The 18,665-nt window shown below is 34.1% G+C and overlaps 3 protein-coding genes across 4 annotated transcripts; 2 read left to right on the top strand and 1 right to left on the bottom strand.

The window, feature by feature from the left end:
• Nucleotides 1-2,737: 2,737 nt before the first annotated feature.
• Nucleotides 2,738-11,334, top strand: glp2r (glucagon-like peptide 2 receptor). Of its 2 annotated transcripts, none has more exons than XM_079476977.1 (13): nt 2,738-3,069; nt 4,288-4,384; nt 4,471-4,575; nt 7,089-7,210; nt 7,280-7,386; nt 7,633-7,789; nt 7,889-8,048; nt 8,320-8,380; nt 8,762-8,807; nt 9,360-9,448; nt 9,644-9,782; nt 9,983-10,024; nt 10,341-11,334. In XM_079476977.1, exons 1-13 carry the CDS (start codon nt 2,977-2,979, stop codon nt 10,674-10,676), a joined length of 1,554 nt encoding a protein of 517 aa, XP_079333103.1. In that variant the 5' UTR covers nt 2,738-2,976; the 3' UTR covers nt 10,677-11,334. The 2 variants fall into 2 exon arrangements, with proteins under 2 accessions (XP_079333103.1, XP_079333102.1); XM_079476976.1 differs by having other exon boundaries at nt 8,741-8,807.
• A 191-nt stretch (nt 11,335-11,525) lies between these two features.
• rcvrnb (recoverin b) lies at nt 11,526-12,934 on the bottom strand (the record flags this gene model as incomplete). The annotated part of the gene is made up of 3 exons (XM_079476975.1): nt 11,526-11,644; nt 12,313-12,424; nt 12,554-12,934. 3 exons carry the CDS (start codon nt 12,932-12,934, stop codon nt 11,526-11,528), a joined length of 612 nt encoding a protein of 203 aa, XP_079333101.1.
• Nucleotides 12,935-13,692: 758 nt separating this feature from the next.
• On the top strand, nt 13,693-17,011 carry pts (6-pyruvoyltetrahydropterin synthase). Its single transcript, XM_079477188.1, has 6 exons — nt 13,693-13,926; nt 14,831-14,910; nt 15,011-15,033; nt 15,140-15,196; nt 15,494-15,564; nt 15,671-17,011. The coding sequence occupies exons 1-6, from the start codon at nt 13,844-13,846 to the stop codon at nt 15,792-15,794; spliced, it is 438 nt and encodes a 145-aa protein (XP_079333314.1). The 5' UTR covers nt 13,693-13,843; the 3' UTR covers nt 15,795-17,011.
• The last annotated feature ends 1,654 nt before the right edge of the window (nt 17,012-18,665 follow it).

Below are 18,665 nucleotides of genomic sequence, written 5' to 3'. Positions count from 1 at the left end.
ATATTGTAGTATTTTGTTGTATAAACTACAAATTTGAACTGGATTGACTACAGAAGTTAACTAATAACTAACTAATAATGACTACATTTCGTTGACGTCTACTTATGTGTAATGACAATAAAGTTGAATCTAATTTAAGGCTAAAGTCCAAACATTGTGGTCTTCCCCAGTTTTGTGGGTTTTACAAAACATATGAAGCCCACTAATGTCATTTTACATTCACTGATGCTAAAGTTGTCCATCAGTGATATTTTATTCACATTTAATTGGGGGGCTCTCTGAAATACAAATGTAGCAACAAAGTGTCAGCATCAACATTTGGATCGTTGTTAGCGTGCTCCGTGCTCACTGTGTACACAAAGTGTCACAGACCCCATAAGCGCTAATGTGCTAATTTATCTTTGTAATGTTGTGGAGATGAGCCTTGAGCATGTGGAAGAAACGTACACGCAACCACACCATGTGCAGCTGGCTTTAAAAAAATTAGCCCGAATCATTTCTCTTAATTCCTCTCAATATTATTAATTTCATTGGAAGAACAAAACAAAATTTGACTCAGTTACCTACGTATGTACTGTTGTGGGTGCTGTACTTCCCCTTCTCTATACTGTCAACTCATCTCTTTTTTTGTAGTTTACCTTGGATTTTCTTTTTTTCATATAAAACAGATGCATTTTCATTAAAACAAAGAAATACCTTACATTTTTAACTAAGCAAGGTTATTACGGACATTGATGGTGTAACACTATGATGCAATTATAAGCGCATTTGTTTATCATCTATTCAGCTTGTATATCTGCCTCTCATCTTGACCCTGTAAGAGAGATCATGAGAACCCATTAAGTTTTAGACTGCCTGACTGCACAAGTTCGTGGCCCATTTTGTTTACATCTCCAGGACACGTAGTATCAGGAGAAAGAAAGTTGATTGGGTAATGGCCATTCCTTCTTGTACCTAAAATTTTTTTTAATTCTAGTAACTTTCTTGGAGCGAAATCTTCTGGTTAAATCACTGAATCTAATGCTATAAACCAAATGCATTTTGCGTACAAGAAGAATCTTTGTTCCTCGTCTATGCAGATTCATTCATTCATTTGATCATCTAAGTTCTACATGTTTACTTTATCTGTAATACATTGGTATGAATTGGTTTGATTTCTCTATTGGGAAGCCACGAAGAAATGTGTTCTTCCTTCTGATGATGACTGAATCTCTATATATTGCATGCCATTAGAGTTTTAATGTCCTGAACAGGAAGTAGTGAGTGTAGAGGTAAAATGTCAGTGTTTTCTCTGAATGGTTAACATGATGTTGTTTTATTACAGCAAACATATACAGCAGTCAATGCATTCCTATTATGTTAATGCATCATAATTGCCTTTTTGAATGAAGAATATTAAACTCTTAGCATAATTAGTGTACTATGTTAAAAGCTGCCAATTATACAGTTTAATTGGCCTAACAGTAAAGTGTTCATATGGTAAAAACTCTAATGTTGAGTTAATTTATGTAAACAAAGAGTGCAGTACAACTAAATGTAAAGTTTGTCTCCAGGAGATGCATCTTTTGTTGTTTTTGAGTGCAAAAGTGTAAAGCAATTTAGTTAGTTTTAGAAAAACAGTACTTAGCCTTGAGTGGCTCATATGATTCACTGATAAACTTATAAAAAAAGGCTAAATGCAAAAATAAAGCCACCTGGAAAAAGCCTCCTACTAGTTTCCAGTTTAGTTTTCCTGTTTTTTAAGGAATTGCTCTTTGTTTTCCCTTACAGTTTGCAAGATGCAATAAATAATGTGATTTAGCCGCTTATCAAATTAGAGGAAAGTTACTCCGAGGTCTCTTATACAGTAGCTTTTACTATAGTAAACTTTGCCTCAGATTTTCCAACCTGACCTCACAGAAATGTGTAACTATTTTAGAGTTGTCTTATTCTTATGATCCAAGTTGTGGATCATAGAAAACATAAACGATTAGAAAGATAAACACTAAAGCCCCGCCCCTAAACTTAACCCCATGACGTGAAAGCAAATGGTACTAAAATGTACAAATGAGATCGTACGTAATTAGCCAAGATTAGCCCATCGGAAAATGGTAACGTTTTGAATTTTCTTCTCGATTACAGAAATATAAAATATATGTGAAATGTATATTTCAGGGAAGAAAATCTAAAATCTCTTCTCTATCAGAGAATCTTAATTCCTAACTTTTAACATAATTAATCGGGATTATTTGCATCTAGAATAAAATTTTGTGTAATTTTGTATACATGCATATATTTGAGAAAAATAAAGAAATGTATAAACCTATACATAATATTACATTTCGATTATTGGAAAAATTTAGTGATTTCCTATATGTATTGTAGGCCTATGTGTGTGTATGTTTGTATAAAATAATATGCGCAGTAAACAGACAGATATTTAATTATGTAAACATAAACTTTTATTCAGGATGTGAAAAAATTAATCTTTTGACAGCTCTAATACTGTACAAAGATAATGCCAACAGTAAATAAAAGTAAATAAAAAATTACAATGTAAATAATGCGTTTTAAAGTTACAGTAGCTTACGTAATAGAAATGAGAGGAATTAGAAATCAGTATTTTTTCTTTAAAATCTTTGATTTGTAAGCATGTCACTGGCTACAACAAGAAAGTATCATGTCTGAAAATGGTCTCTTGCCTTATCTTGATTGGCTGGGAGGGCCAGAAGTGCAGCAGGAGTGAGTGAAACAACACAGACGTTCTCTTTTGAAGATTAGGCAACCAGAGTCTGGGAACTCCCATTGATCGTTCTCTGAGGGCTCTGAATTTCTGCTGGAGGTCATTTACGTTAAGACCATTCTCATTGAATGATATATAGGAAATTTAACATGTTGTCAGAAATCTTTCTGAGCGAAAGCGAGTTAGGTGGCATAGGGCATGTGGCATGAAGTCGTGGAGTTTTTTTCACCTCGTGGGCAGGTGAATATTGAGCCATGTTCATGGTGATTGTACCCTATCCTGAGAGAAGGCTGGTGGACAGGGATATTCTGCGTTGTGGTCTGTTTATGGTCGTCTACACTACACAGGTAAGAATGGATGACCTCCGCACTAAACACAGTCTATGTGTTACCTGGATTTCTTTAGTTTTTACACTAACTTTACCAATACACTTGATAAGCCAATAAAAGCTTGGTGACTATTTTTAAAAGGAAAACTAGTTATTCTAGGTGGAACATGTGTTTTACTAACAGTCACCAGGTAAAGATCTATTTAGGTAATAGTGGCAAAATATATTTTTTTGAGGGAATGACAATTTGTTTTCAAAAGAAAAAATGATCTGTCCATGTGTTGCTGTTTAACTCCTATCATAATTCCACATACCCTGAATTTTTTACCAGACGTAAATTAATCTTTTAAAATATTGCATGGAAAGTAGACGGCAGTATATTTTCCAAACATGATAATCTGTTTTTGATTTGTGCAAAAGTCATCCTGAGGTCCTGCATGAATTTAGGATGTGACCATAACATTTATGATGCACATTATCTATGTATTGTTTTTGCATATATAGTTTAACTGTCTAGAACATAATGACAATGATCTGCTAGACTGCGTTGTTTCTGAAAATATAGACCCACTAGTCTGTATTTGATACTTAATCAAAATTATAGTTTCGTGATATTTAAAATATACCAGATGGTGTATTGCTTTTAATCCATTGTAATTTAGACTTAAAATAGTAACTCATAAGCATCCAAATCAAATGTATAATAAAGAGGGTGTGTACCAGTGTGCACATGTGTGCAGTCACTTCATTTGCAATTTTAACATAAATTCTGCTAATAATTCTATTCGTAACAATGGTACAAGAATTTCATTTTTTAAACAAATGTCTTTCTCTTAACTGACAAAAACATTGAGGAACTGGTATTTTTAATCAGGGCAGAGTGTAAATATTAATATGTTCATTGTAGCAGAAATGCAAATGTGTTCAATATTACCGACCACAAGACACTCTTCAATATTTGTAATTGTGTCAAAATAAAAAAGCTTAAAGTACATTAGGACTTTTAGCAAATCTTTACTTTATAGCTAAAAATTAAGAAAACACATCATAGGGTGTTTCTTTTTTGCAGCTCTTTCATAAATACTGCCATCTTGTGTTTGCTAAATGCTGAAAAAAAAAAAACATCAGTCCACTATTCTTATGACAACAGTTTTTACTTTTTACAACAACATTGTAGAATTCTCTCTGTTGATTTACAATCCACACATAAACAGCAGTAAATGTTGGTTTTGTAAAGGTGATGGGCTCCAGCCTGGATGATTTGATCCAGAAACGTTCTGAATATCAGGAGAACTGTACCAGATCGCTGACAGCTACTTTCCCTACCGGAACTGGTGAATGAAAATGCACACAAAATGGTTGAATCAACAAAGAAGCTTGAATGTATTGTGCTTATTTCTTGTACAAATGTATCCTGTAGGAATTTTTTGCAATGGAACATTTGACAAGTTTGCCTGTTGGCCACATTCATCTCCTGGAATAATATCTGTGCCCTGTCCTTCCTATTTACCATGGATCAGAGAAGGTGAGTCATTTGTTTAATTTTCTTGTTTTATTACATTTGTTATGTTATCTTTTTATTATTTCAACCGTACAGTTGCCTTTATGGTGTTTGTTGTGGATATCTTATATACATTGAGAACACCAGTTAACAAAACAACCAATGATGCTAATTCTTCCTATATGAATGATTATTGGCTATATTGCGTAGGTCAGGGGTCTCCAACCTTTTTGTAAGGGAAGAGATAAAATCCTCCAGAGGGCTACTTGTTGGATATGAGAAAATACTTTCAAACATTAAACTGTGTAAAGCATAATGTGATGCCTTTTTTTTGTTGTACTTAACTTTTTTGATTTATGTTTTTTGTTACAGTCAATTTCATGTTAGTTATTCCATCATAACCATTCACAGAATAGCCTATTAGAGTGTTTAAATGATCACTGTTTATGTTTTAATGGTATACGGAATTGTTAGAAACAAATATGATATTTGTTCAAAATCTTTGTTAATGTAAATACCAACGTCACCATGGACTGCAAAATACATTTATAAATAGGCTATAAATTATTTGCTGCTCAGAGTGCAAAGATGGAACACAAACGCGCGGCTTTCGGAGGAAAACTCTTTCTCTTAAGGATCGCAGCTGTATAAAACTGTTATGGGAGGTAATACCGAACAACTTTCATGTCAGACTTTGGCTATTAGCATTTTTGAACAACATTCCTGCACAGCAAAATGCCAGTGTTAAAAAGGTAAAGTTAAATCTCACAGTGTGTATATAATCCACACTTTGAGAGTGTGGATTATATATACACTGTGAGTGTTACTTGGACAAATGTTAACACTGGCGATTTTACAGTCTGAGGGTGTACAACGAGACCGGACTGTTAGTCCAGTTATGCTGTCCATTGGCATTGAGGAAAGGCACACACATTTACATGGTATCATGGGCATCGAGGAATTTGTTCGGTAAATGTGTTTCTATTGTATTTAATTGAGCACATCCTCTTGTCGGATAAAAATGTATCCAACTCAATTCAGCGCATACTTTAATGCATTTTTTTAGAATATGTGCATCTTTGCGTTTGATATGTCTGCGCACAGCACACACATCTTATCAAGTTTACAGCGATCAAATTGAGTTGTCTTTTACATATTTTTGCCCTTGAATATATTTACATCGGCAAAGCTTAGAAACACATGCAACTGATAAACTTTAGTGACGATGCATCCAGCACTTGCCGGATTGGTATCGTCTCGAGCATCATTCATGTGCAACTCTTATGAGCCCTGTGCATGGTGGGCACCTCGTTGGAGACCACTGGTGTTGGTCAACTCCAAAATAATCTTGTTGTGCTTGATTTAGAAAGTTATATAACAATATGGTCAATAATAAATATATCAAGGTTATATTTGAAGAGTGCGGTTTAAATTATTTTTATTATGTTATCATGTATTTATTGTGATTATTGTATTTTTTCTTATTATGTCTTAAATCAAAACAAACCAACTGCAGTTTGACTGATATTAGTTGTAATGCACAATGAAAAAAGACATGACAAAAAGACATCATCTCCTTTTGGAACCAAACTCTTCATTTTTACAGAATGTTCGTTGCATTATGTGAATGATTTTATGTAGAAAACAATTGTCAGGGATCGGTAGGAAGAACCCAAGTGCAGGCAGCGGTTAAGGGTATTAACAAAAAGAGATTTATTAAAACACAAAACGTTTCCCAGATGAGACCGGAGAACGCATATTATGTCAATATGTTTCTCTTCACACATAACACGTGGCTCGGTCATAATCCTGCCACTAGACTGGGAAATCAAGACATAAGGAGGCAGAACCATGACAGACCCCCCTAATGAACGTATTTCATTAATATTTAGTATTTATATTTATGCCTTTAAAACAAGATTATCCTAAAATATTTACATTTATATATAGGATTTAGATTTAACTTTTGCATTTAACATTAAGATTTAACATTCAAATATAACATTACAATTCAGGAATTGTGTTAACATTAAAGATTTAGATTGAGCTTTAAATATGGTGAAATTTGACAGGTTTTCATTTTACAAACGCGCCCATACAATAGCTTCTATATCTTAAATTATGATTCATCTTTATTTTATTTGTACATATGTAAAGGTTATGTTTTATTTGATTACTTTAATCCATTTCTATACCTTAAAAGGTATATATGCAGTTTCTGCTTTGCGCTATTGTTTTATGGGCGCTGTTATTTGTTATTAATAATATTATTATATTCTTATTTTTATTTGTCAGTATTGCCTTTTCTCTGAACATAGCAAAAACCGAACCGAAACCGTGACCCTAAAACCGTGAGACAAACCGAAATGTGACCAATTTGAACCATTACACCCTTAGTATTAACTAATTTTGATCATTTTGATCTATTCTCATGGCTAGAGTATGTGACTTTCACATGATTTCGCAGAGGGTGCAAGTTGTGACAAACTGTCTAATTAAATGCATTTAAGAATATTTCATTAGTCTTGTCCTTTCAGGTGCTACTGGAAATGTGTACAAGGAATGTGCGGTCAATGGGACCTGGAAAACTGAGGAGAATTCCAGCATCCTATGGAGAAATCACTCAGAATGTGAAAACCCACATTTTTTCAAGTCTGAGGTGAATACCTTTGCCATACATTATGGTCTCCATTGTGACATTATTTACAATGGTGTCTTGCATACACAGGAAGACCAAGTATTTCGGCAGTCTGTGTTGAGAGTCTTATCCATCGTAGGATATGCGCTGTCTTTTTCTTCCCTTTCATTGGCTGTTGTGATAATGAGTCGCCTGAGGTGAGTGAATCATGTTTTGGTCATTAACAATAGTGGTAAAATAAATTTTTATTAATTATTATGATAATCTAACGTTGATTTATCACTGCAATTATTTTATGCATTCTTTTGACTGATCAAACACGTTCACTTCTTTCTTTTCCGGCAATTTATTCTGTCCCAGTCCAATGCTGCCGCCAAATATTTGATTATCAATTTTCTCTGTCCCTGAGCAAGCAATAAATTAATTCTACCTGTTGTTTTCAGAAAGTTACACTGCACAAGGAATTACATCCACATGAACCTCTTTGTATCATTCATACTTCGAGCAACAGCAGTAATTACCAAAGAGGTTATATTTCAAGTTATATATTCCAGACTGCCCAATGATGAAATTGGATGGAACAGCTACACAAATTCTGCGGTACAGATCGATTTATTCCATTTATATTTTAATATATGATAGGTTTATAGTATAAATATAGATTATAAAGTATTATATTTTCTTGTGATAACCTTTCAGATGTATTTGATCTGCAAGGCCTCAAAGGTGTCCATGGAATATTTTGTAGGGTGCAATTACTTCTGGCTCCTGGTAGAGGCAGTATTTCTTCACACGCTCCTGTTCACTGAAGTGCTGGCCAGGAAAAAACTTCTCAAGACATACATGGTTATAGGATGGGGTAGGATTGGATTAAAACCCTAAAACACATGGGTAGTTGACAAGTATACCTATTTTTGTGTTATATTTATTATTATGTTATTTAATATTAATCATATTTTATTTATAATATAAAATAACATTAAAAAAAATATCTTCAAAGTAAAAAAAATCAAAATATTTGCTGTTACACAATATTATTTATATGTTTTTTTATTTGTCAACTACCCATATATGTTTTGTTTGTTCTTTCAAATGTAAGATTTTTTTTCTTCTTCGTCCCTATCATTCAGGCACCCCATTATTATTTGTGATACCCTGGACTGTAGCCAAAACTTTATATGAAAATAAAGAGTAAGTTTTTTTTTACTGTAGATTGTGACTTTCAAATGACTTTATTGCATGTAATTTGTTTTAGGAGGTATTTTATGGTGGCATGACTTAGTGTTGATTATGTATTATAAACAGATTGTAAGCTCAATTATATACAGTATAACACATTCAATGTGTGTAATAACATATGGTCATTTTAATGTATTATACATATTTATAAAGTTATACTGTAACTATGATTAAATAGTTTAAGAGTAGTATGATAGTGGTTATAGTGTGTATGTTATTATTGTTATGAATGTGGTATGTTTCATGCAAAGTTACCATTTATTTATGTTTATTGTGTCATGCATGTTTTACCTCCAAAACTTGTTGTTAAAGCTGTTGGTCCAATAACATCAGGTGGATCTGGTGGATAATCAGAGGACCAATAACACTGTCAGTTATTGTGAGTATGAGACTCAATCAATTTTATATAACCTGAAATTAATCTCACTTTTTGTTGCAACAGTTTTCTATTGGTAACACATTTTCAATATGACAAGAGAAAAGAGGGGCTACTTGAATTACTATTAACTATTAACGTCTATTCTGCTGTCAGGGTTTTGTGGAAATTTCGCAGCAATTTCCGCTACACATCTCATGCTGGTCACAAGCAGTCATGAGAGTGATAGATAAAAGAGTTGTGGTCCAATGTGTCGAATCACTTAATTCTGTCACAGTTACACACAAATGAAAAGAAAACTGTAGAGCATGGTGATAAGCAACAGCAAGGTCATGGGTTACATACTATATTTCTTGAATACAAGTTGAATAAAAGTATACACAGATGATTTAAAGATCAAATGTGTACATTTTTAGAGGACTTTGTCCAGTGTCAGCCGCAGTAGCGCTTTAAAAGGGAGGGGTGGAGTAAGCCGATGGTTACCGCAAAATTTCATAAACTTGATATTTAAGGATCGGAACTGATATGATAATACACTCTAATACACTTTTTCAGGTTATTTTTTGCATTTTCCTCAAAATCATCAAACTTCTGCTGTCAAAGTTAAAAGCCGACCAAGTGAAATTCACTGACTACAGATACAGGTTAGTCACTGTTAAACTAAAAGTGCTGTTGGTGAACTTTTCATTTATTTTTTATATTTAACATATATATAATACAGTATGTGTGTTTCACACAAATGCAGTAAACACAGATATTCTGGGTAAATAATTAAGTTGTTTGACAGCTCTAAAAATAACGATGGACTACATTTCGTAACACTTGCCACTGTGTCACAGTTTAGCCAGAGCAACGCTTGTGTTGGTTCCTCTGCTTGGAGTCCATGAGATTGTCTTTACCATAATTATCGATGAATCGGTTGAGGGTAGCAACCGCTATGTTCGGAACTTCATCAATCTAACCCTGAGCTCCTTCCAGGTAAGGTAGTCTCTGACTCACTAAAACACTGTCCCACAGCACAAGGGGCCTCAACTACTGCTAAGTGTTTGATTCTGGAATATTTTATTGGTTTAGAACTGTGGGGAGGCCTTCAAATATTGTGGACAATGGGGGAGCATTGTTAATTAGTTTTTGTTTTGCACTAAAAGATTTTAACCCTGAGCTTTATTGTTTCACAGGGTCTTGTAGTTGCGGTTCTGTACTGCTTTGCTAATGGAGAGGTAAGATTCTGGAGCTCTGCAGATTTGCTTTAATATAATGAATTATATTCATTACTTCTTCATGATTTAAAGATGACATGTATAATTCCTCACCAAATGGTATATGCAAATATTAAACATGTTTCCCAGACGGCCTTGAACCAGCCAAGCAATGTTTTAACAGCCCCATAGTGTTCACAAATTTGAGGATGAATAGAAGAATTACACATGAAAGAAAAGACTCACATGGCTTTACCTAATAAATTAAGTGTTATTTGTTGCTAAAATAAGAGTCTAATTGTTTGTCATAAACTAAATTTCTGAACTCATCTTCCAGGTCCAGGCTGAGCTAAAAAAGAGGTGGCAGGTGTTTCTTTTTTCCCACCGCTTTGAGGTCCACAATTGCTTTGCAGACATACATCCCAAATATATGTGGAAGTGTTCACAAAAGAAACCCAGACAAGCCACAGAACAGAGTGAATCAAACACAGAAGGAAACAACATCCCCACACAGGGACAACTAATGCAAGTGACTGTCCAAACAGAAGAGGACGTGACTTGTGGACGGAACACAGGTGTGGAATTTTACACACGCAAGAGTCTCTCCAGCAGTGATGGGGAGATGACACTAGGAGAAACAGTGGAGGAAGTCATAGAGGAGAGCGAGTTTTAAATCTATCTCACGTATGATTTTGTCATTGGCCTGTGCATGTACAAAATGTAATAAGGATGATTAAGCTTTGGATAAAAGCGTCTGCTTAACGTAAATGTATATTGTAATCACTGTAAATAGCTTCTGTTATGTTTTTGACACTTGTTGTTTTTGTATGAAAGACTGAATATTACATAAACTCATAACATGCAGTTTTCTGAGACCTATGCCGGTCTAATTGAAAATATTGCCTGTTATACATCAATACATTAAACACAGTTGCATCAGTAAGTCCGATTTGTTCTTCAAATTTGGTCTTAATAGTCAGTCTATGCCTGGCTACAACTGACACTCATAAAAGTCTTTATTTAACAGGTCATGTGGTCCGTTTGTAATAAGCATTAAAGTACACGACTAAAATAACCTTGACACCTCTCTTTATATGTGAAGTATAGTTTTTTGAAGTAAGAATTGGTTATGTACATATTTCATGTGTGGTTACATGGATATTGACAATAATATCCAATAATATTTGGCAATGGACTGCTTGTTTTAATTTTAATGTTTATAAGTGTCTAGATGAAAATGTAATGCATTCTATATTTACTATTTAGAAAATTGTGGGGCACTACAATGTTAAACATTCAATGTTAATGGTAATAAACAACATTTTTAAATTAACATGGCACATTCAGTGGAGTTATTAAGTAATCTTAAACTTACAAGCTAAAATACTGTATCTCTTTTCTTGGTAAATTTACACAGCAGAAAAATATGTAAAATATTTGGAAATAAATATTAGGAACTTTTCATGCATATGTCATTTAAAAGAATCAGATCAAACTAAAACAAATGATGTTACAGGTGATGTTATTGCTTCTTCTCTTTGAGCCTTTCTTGGACCTTTTGGGGTTTATCAAACTGAATCAGTCTGAGAATGTCCTTATTGTCCATGACTCCTTGAATAAACTCTCCCTCTGTTAATTTACCTGCCAGACAAAACATAAATCCGAAGCTGTCAAACTTAAACATTTATTAAATATAAAGTTTTCAAAGGGTTCTTCACAGCGATGCCATATTAGTTCACCCAAAAATGAAATTTCGGTCTTCGTTTACGCTCCTTGTCATTTCAAACCTGTATGACTTTCTCTGTTCAACACAAAAGAAAATATTTTTAAGAATGTTGTTAAACCCATTCACTTGAATTCGTTTTGTGTTCATACAATAGAAGTGAATAGAGGCCAGTGCTGTTTGGTTCTCAACTTTGTTCAAAATATATTTTTTGTGTTCTGCAGAAGAAAGAGAGTCATACAGGTTTGAAATGACAAGAGGGTGGGTAAATGATGACAAACTTTCATTTATGAATGAACTGCAATTTAAAAGAACTATTTCTGTCTGTTTAATCCATTTAAACTACAAAAAGAAATTTTTTTTAAACAAAAAGATTTGGTTGTCTGTGGATGTTAAAGGATCATTTTGGAACCATACAGACAAAAGGTTCTTTTATGGCATCGTGTTGCACCTTTATTTAAAACAAAACTATTCTTCAATGCTTAGTATGGATCCACTGATATCTATATCAGTTTTCTAGATGCCTATAGAGATATTTAACTTGTTATACATAATACATCTGTGATGTACACAAATAGTTGCTTACCATTTTCCTTTTTCCCAAAAAAGTCCCAAATTTTATCAGTTCGTTTTTCTGGTGTGTTTTCATCATCCGGAAGGTTTTTCTGGTCTTCTTCAGAGATCATGTTAAATATTGACTAAGAAAGAAGAGTACAATGAAAGGTGAGTTGAACAAACACTGGTTGAATATGAAATTTAGAGAATGTGGCATTTCAATGAGTTTATATATAGCATTAAATGATAGCTCACTATGATTTCATATTCACCTTCACAATTTCATGAATCTCATTTTTTGTGATGTTGCCATTCTTATCTACATCAAACAAAGCAAACGCCCACTCAAGTTTCTGAATGGTTTTTCCTGAAGATGTCAGATGCAAAGCAACAATGTATTCTTTAAAGTCCAGCGTTCCATCACTGTTGGAATCAAAGCTTCTGAAAACATGTTGAGCGTATTCCTTGGGGTCTGCATCAGGGAAGAAACTGGCATATATACTCTCGAACTGTTCTCGACTGATGCGACCGGAAGGGCACTCCTTCAAGAACTTCTGGTACCAAGCGTAAAGCTGTTCTTCAGTGTACTTGGTGTTCATCTTCAGCTCCTCCAGTATGTCTTTGGAAAGGGCTCCACTTTTAGCATTGCCCATTTTGTGAAGAAACCTCGGAGACGAGCTCTCCTTGAAAGCTTTTTAGATTCTGAGCAACTGAGCATAATTACATTGTCTGCTATTTAAACTCAACATGAGTAGTGTGGTGGATTACAAAGGATGAAGCTGTGATTATGGCTAAACCCTCTTTTGAGTTGATAGTAAGAGTTTGTCTAGAATACATGGCAGACAATGAGTTGGACTATAAGTGACTTAGGCCATAAGCTTATGTGACAGCAGGAGACCTTTAGGATTTATTTAGTGCATTTGGATTAAATCACAATATGGTAGCATACTAATTCGATGTGTTTAACAGACAGTGTCAGTCATCATTTACTTTCAATGTATGACAAAAAGAGCAGCTTCAACATTTTATTGTATATTTTTTGTGCGTCACTGAAGAACCATGATAAAGGTGTTCCATGTAGGCCTACTGTATTTATATCAAAATATATTTTTTATTATGCAAGGTTCCTGTTTTATCTATGAATTCCTTAAATGTGTTCTTTTGTGCTTTGCACTACTGTAAAACGATAAATAGTGCTATTAAATAAAATGGAATTTAATGGAATTAAAGCTTCCACATTATTATTATCATTATTGTTATCGTTATTATCATTATATATGAAGTAAAAACAATTAATTACATTCCTTTAAAGCATTCAAAATAGTCAAAGATACAATTACACACACAAGGAGCATCATGTGCATGGAAAGTGCTGATGCCATAAAATAATGGATTACACATGTCATGCCCTGAGGTTGAGAGGCGGCTCTGTTAAGCCACGCCTCCAACTACACCGAAAATAATTGTATGGTGTATATTCTGCAGTGACTTTATGGTTCCGTTTTCACTTACAGAAGGCTAGCTTCATCGTCAACCACAGTTCAGATCAGGGCTATAAGAAGATGGCTAGCGTTGAGACTACAGCTGAACGTATCTGCTACATCACGCGCGTGCAGAGTTTTTGTGCTTGCCATCGATTACACAGGTAGTATAAATACATTAACACCGTTTCTGCGTTTGAAGCCACGATTCATTAAAACTAACAAAACATGTTTGCTTTAACCCCACAACTACTCGTCTGACGTTTGTACGTGATGGTGTAGTCGTCGTTTTACTTGCTTTGATATATAAGTATAGCTCTCCACACATTCGTTTAACGCAGTGTTATCTTTGTATCTTTACACTTTGTGCAAACATTTGAGACGAGACGAATTTGACAATATATAATGTAGATTTGGGCTTTAATCCCACGCACATGATTTTTACAACCTTTATCCATGTAACGTTACGCTTCAGGAAGAGAGACACGCATTGCGTCGATGGAAAGGAATTATGGGAATTGTTGTTTTTAGGGCTAAGATCTTTAAAGCAAGCAAGCAATCAAACTTTATTTATTCCCAAGTGCTGTAAAGAAAAATGAATGGATAAAAACATATATAAATACATCATATACACTAAAACAATCAAAATGTCAACATCAGGTTTTAAAAGCCAAAGAGAAAAGATGAGTTTGAGAATGAGAAGTGATTTGAATGAAGAAAGTGAAGGTGCCTGTCTGTGGTCCCCTCTCAGCTTACGTTTTGTTTTAGGCACGCTCGGTAACATTTTATCAGCTGACCTGAGAAAACGGGTGGGAGGGTGTAGCGGCTCAGAAATGTACAGTGGGGCAAGACCATTTAGCGACTTTAAAGCAAATACATTCATTTTACCACCAGGGCGGTGAAGTGAGGATAAAATGGGAGAGATGCGCTCGTATTTTCGAGTTCCAGTTAAAGGGCGCGCTGCCGCATTTTGCACCATCTGCAGACATGAACATAACTAAGAACATAAAAGTGTAGTTTATTTGTGATAATTATCACTTATATTTGTTTGTGCGTTTATTCATTTAGCAAATCATTAAGTGACGAAGAAAACAAAAGAACATTTGGAAAATGCAACAACCCGAATGGCCATGGACATAACTATACAGGTGAGTTATATGTGCATTTAGTACTATGATTACCCTGTAATATTACACTTTTTTAACTATTAACCATTCAAAAAGTAATTAAAAAATATATGTTTTCCAGTTGAAGTGACTGTTAAGGGAAAGGTATGTTGCAATCATGTCTACATGCATGGTTAACATTCATGTCTGTCTGTATAGTATATATACACAAACGCATATACAGTATGTATCATGTTGTTTGTTCTTATAGATCGACAAAAACACTGGAATGGTAATGAACCTTACTGATCTAAAGCAAATCATTGAGGTAAGATGCTATATGTATATGTACTATACTATAATACTTCATTCTGCACAATATTTAAACTACAAATATGGCAACTGAAACCCATTTGATCACATTTCTGTCACCTTCAACGTAATAACCTGACACAAATGTTATAACAATGCATTTGTTATGATCTATATTACAGTTAATTTCAATTGCATGGCAAATATGTTTTTTGGGCAAGATTTTTCTTTCAAATCATGTCATCCACAAAAGTATGAATGTTGTTAAGTTTTAAATTATGTTTTATTTAAAAAGGTTAAAATATGTTTATAGGAGACCATCATGAAACCGCTTGACCATAAAAATCTGGACCTGGATGTACCATATTTTGCTAATGTTGTCAGGTATTTGTCTACAAATCTTTTCCATCGTGTCTGTCTGAAAAAAAGGTTGTTGAAATGTGTATTCAAACCCTTTTATGACATATTCATATTTATTTATTCTATACAGCACCACAGAAAACCTGGCTGTCTATATTTGGGACTGTATGGCAAAGCATCTCCCTCCAAACATGCTGTATGAAATCAAAATGCATGAAACAGACAAAAATAAAGTCATATACAGAGGTGAATAGAATGATACTATCGCCTGTCTTCAGGCTGTAGATCAACTAGATAGCAGTAAATCTATAGCAGTGTCTTTTAAAAGGTTTATTCACAGAGCGTGACACCTGCTGGGGTCTGGTTTACCACATGGCTGACAATATGGGATTAATGTAAGTCACTGAGAATTTGGCTCAGCTTTTGACCATGTGGAATTGATCCTATTAAACACAGAGATTGCGTATGGACATCTTTATCCTTATTGATTAACAGCTCTTCACCCTGTCTTTTGTATATTGTCTCTGGATGTTGGATGCCTGTTTGAACAGAAACAGCCCTGTTTTTAATAGCAATTTATTTAACCTTATATTATACAAAACTATAGTTTTGTAATACTGTTGTTCTTACATTGTATTAGCAGAGATTAACTATTCAGTGTTATTGGTTTTCCCAGTAGATGGCGCTGCAATTACATTTCATTTAAAAAAAATCACAAATCAAGATGAAAATTTTTAAAATTGATTGTATAAAATTTGCTATACGTTTTCTGTTTCAGACATGCACATAATTTTTCAAAGATGATGCATCTTTATATTATAGATGTGATCTATCGTGCTTGACTGTTAGAGATTAAACACACCAACCCTGTTCAACCCTTCTGATTTATATCAATATCAGGCACTTGTAACTTAAACTTTGGGGGAAAGTCTTGCCAGAACACGCATCATAATGGCTTTAAAATAATAGATAAATGTAAGGGTTATCAGTAAATCTGTTTTTGGTTTACTCTTCAAATGCACAAAATCCAAACAGATGCCAGCCGAGTAAAAAGTGATTGTCATTTTCATATCTTTGCTGTCGAACCAGGTCTAGTGTAATTCAATGTTTTTTTGTTGTGCATTTTATATTGAGAGATTACCTTTTCAGATGGAATTAAAGTTTGTTGTGTGCGTCCGTACACAAACGCATTTTTATCCTAGTCTGTTGAAAATGATGCCAAATGCTGAGTGAGCTGGCATTCAAGTGTGTTAACCCTAACAGTAAAGGACACATGGCCAGGATCACCACTGTGTAAAGATTAAAGTACAACACAAATGTTTTTAGTGATATTTATTTTCTTTTAGAGATATTCTTACTCCTACAACATGTCAATATACTGTACCTACAGAAATTATACTTATGTTAAAAATGCAAGAGTATGTTGTGTTGAGGCATATGATTATTGTCAACAATAAAGAAGTAAAATGCCTGGAATTAGTCTGTAATTTCTGTTATTGTTTACCAAAAACAAGTGTTTATGTCTTTTTGCAATAGATACAGACCCTGCAACCCAGCCATGATATGACCTTTTACTTTTATTTAGCTTGTTGATCGTCTAGACATTTGTTAAAATAATGAAAACATGGTCAGACAGTAAATCTTCATAAAAAGGCACATGATAACCCCCCCCACCAAGTTGTTTTAAGATGTAGAACTCATTGTGAGAGAGGTTTTAGCACAGACAGGTGATTTGTATCAGAGCTTGTAGGAATTTTAACAGCACATTTGCATTGTTAAACAGAAAAATATGGGTTATAGTGTAATATGGATAGTGCGCAAACAAAAGTGCCATTCAGTGAGAGAAGGCAGAAATCCAGAGAGGAATCTTTGCTTGATGAGCTTGCAGGTCATGTGCAATGAAATATCACTTTCTGATCACCTGACAGATTTCTGCCTTTTGTTTTGGGTGTTTTGATTTGTGAAGCTGTCATTTAACACTATTTATGACTATTTTTTAAATTAACTGCTCTTGTATGAACAGATGCAGAGGACGTGTTTACAAAAGACGAATACATATCTCCAGTCATATATCTTTTAGTATGGCACTGAGTAAAAACACACATGGGAGATTAAATCCAGAGAACATGTGTAATAGATGACGCTAATCTTAACAGGAGAGGCAGGTTGGGTTCACTGAACTCTTAATGAGGTCCAAATATCTGGGACCAGATCGTAAGTCTTGAATATCAAACATTATAACATTTTATTAATATTTCAGTCAAATGTGCTCATGTTTTTGTACAGTTAAGTTTAGGCTTCAAATTGAATTGAATTGAACATAATATTTACATTTAGTCATATAGCAGACGCTTTTATCCAAAGTGACTTACAAATGAGGCAAACACTGGAAGCAATTGGAACAACATAAGTAAAACAAAAAGCATAAGTGCAATAGCTTTGTATACTGTGGTAGGCTATGAGACCAGTTCTAAGTATTTTTTATAGAAAGAGTAGAAAAGAGATAGAAGTCAGAACTAATCAGTCAGGAGCTGACAGAAGAGATGTGTTTTCAGCCGATTCCTGAAGATTTGCTGTAAAAAATGGCCGTGAAATTCTGTAGTTTTCACAGAAAAAAACATAGGGAAATAGGGAAAAATACTGTAAAATTGTCTGTACAACTAACAGCGAAATTCCATATTTTTTTAAGGTAAAACCCTGTAGAGAATGATCTTTTTATGTCATGTTTTTCCCTAGTTTTAATAGCTATGTGAAACAGGCGGAATTAAGGATCAGCATAATTACTGTTATTTCAATTCTTGGTGGGAGTGTCATCACATGTTATAGAGTTCAGGTACTGATGTTAAGTGATTATGTTATTCTCATCATGTTACTGGATGAATTCAATTTAACAACTCAGAAGTGGACTAGCAGATGTCAAGAATTAAACAGTTTGTCTCAACAATGGTGACAACCAAAAAACCTCTTAAGATAAATGCAATACATTCTGAGTACCATCAAAGTACAAAACTCATCCATGACTCCCAGCATGCATTCATACACTTATTCGTGATAATCTGAGTCAAAAGTTAATTACAAACCTATTAATTGTTCTAACACTTTTTATACAACGTATCACAGGAAAC

This window comes from Barbatula barbatula, assembly GCF_947034865.1.
Source record: "Barbatula barbatula genome assembly, chromosome: 16".
In the NCBI taxonomy this organism is placed as follows: Eukaryota; Metazoa; Chordata; class Actinopteri; order Cypriniformes; family Nemacheilidae; genus Barbatula; species Barbatula barbatula.
Note: the sequence above shows the minus strand (reverse complement) of the source record. Positions and strands in the feature narration are given on the sequence as shown.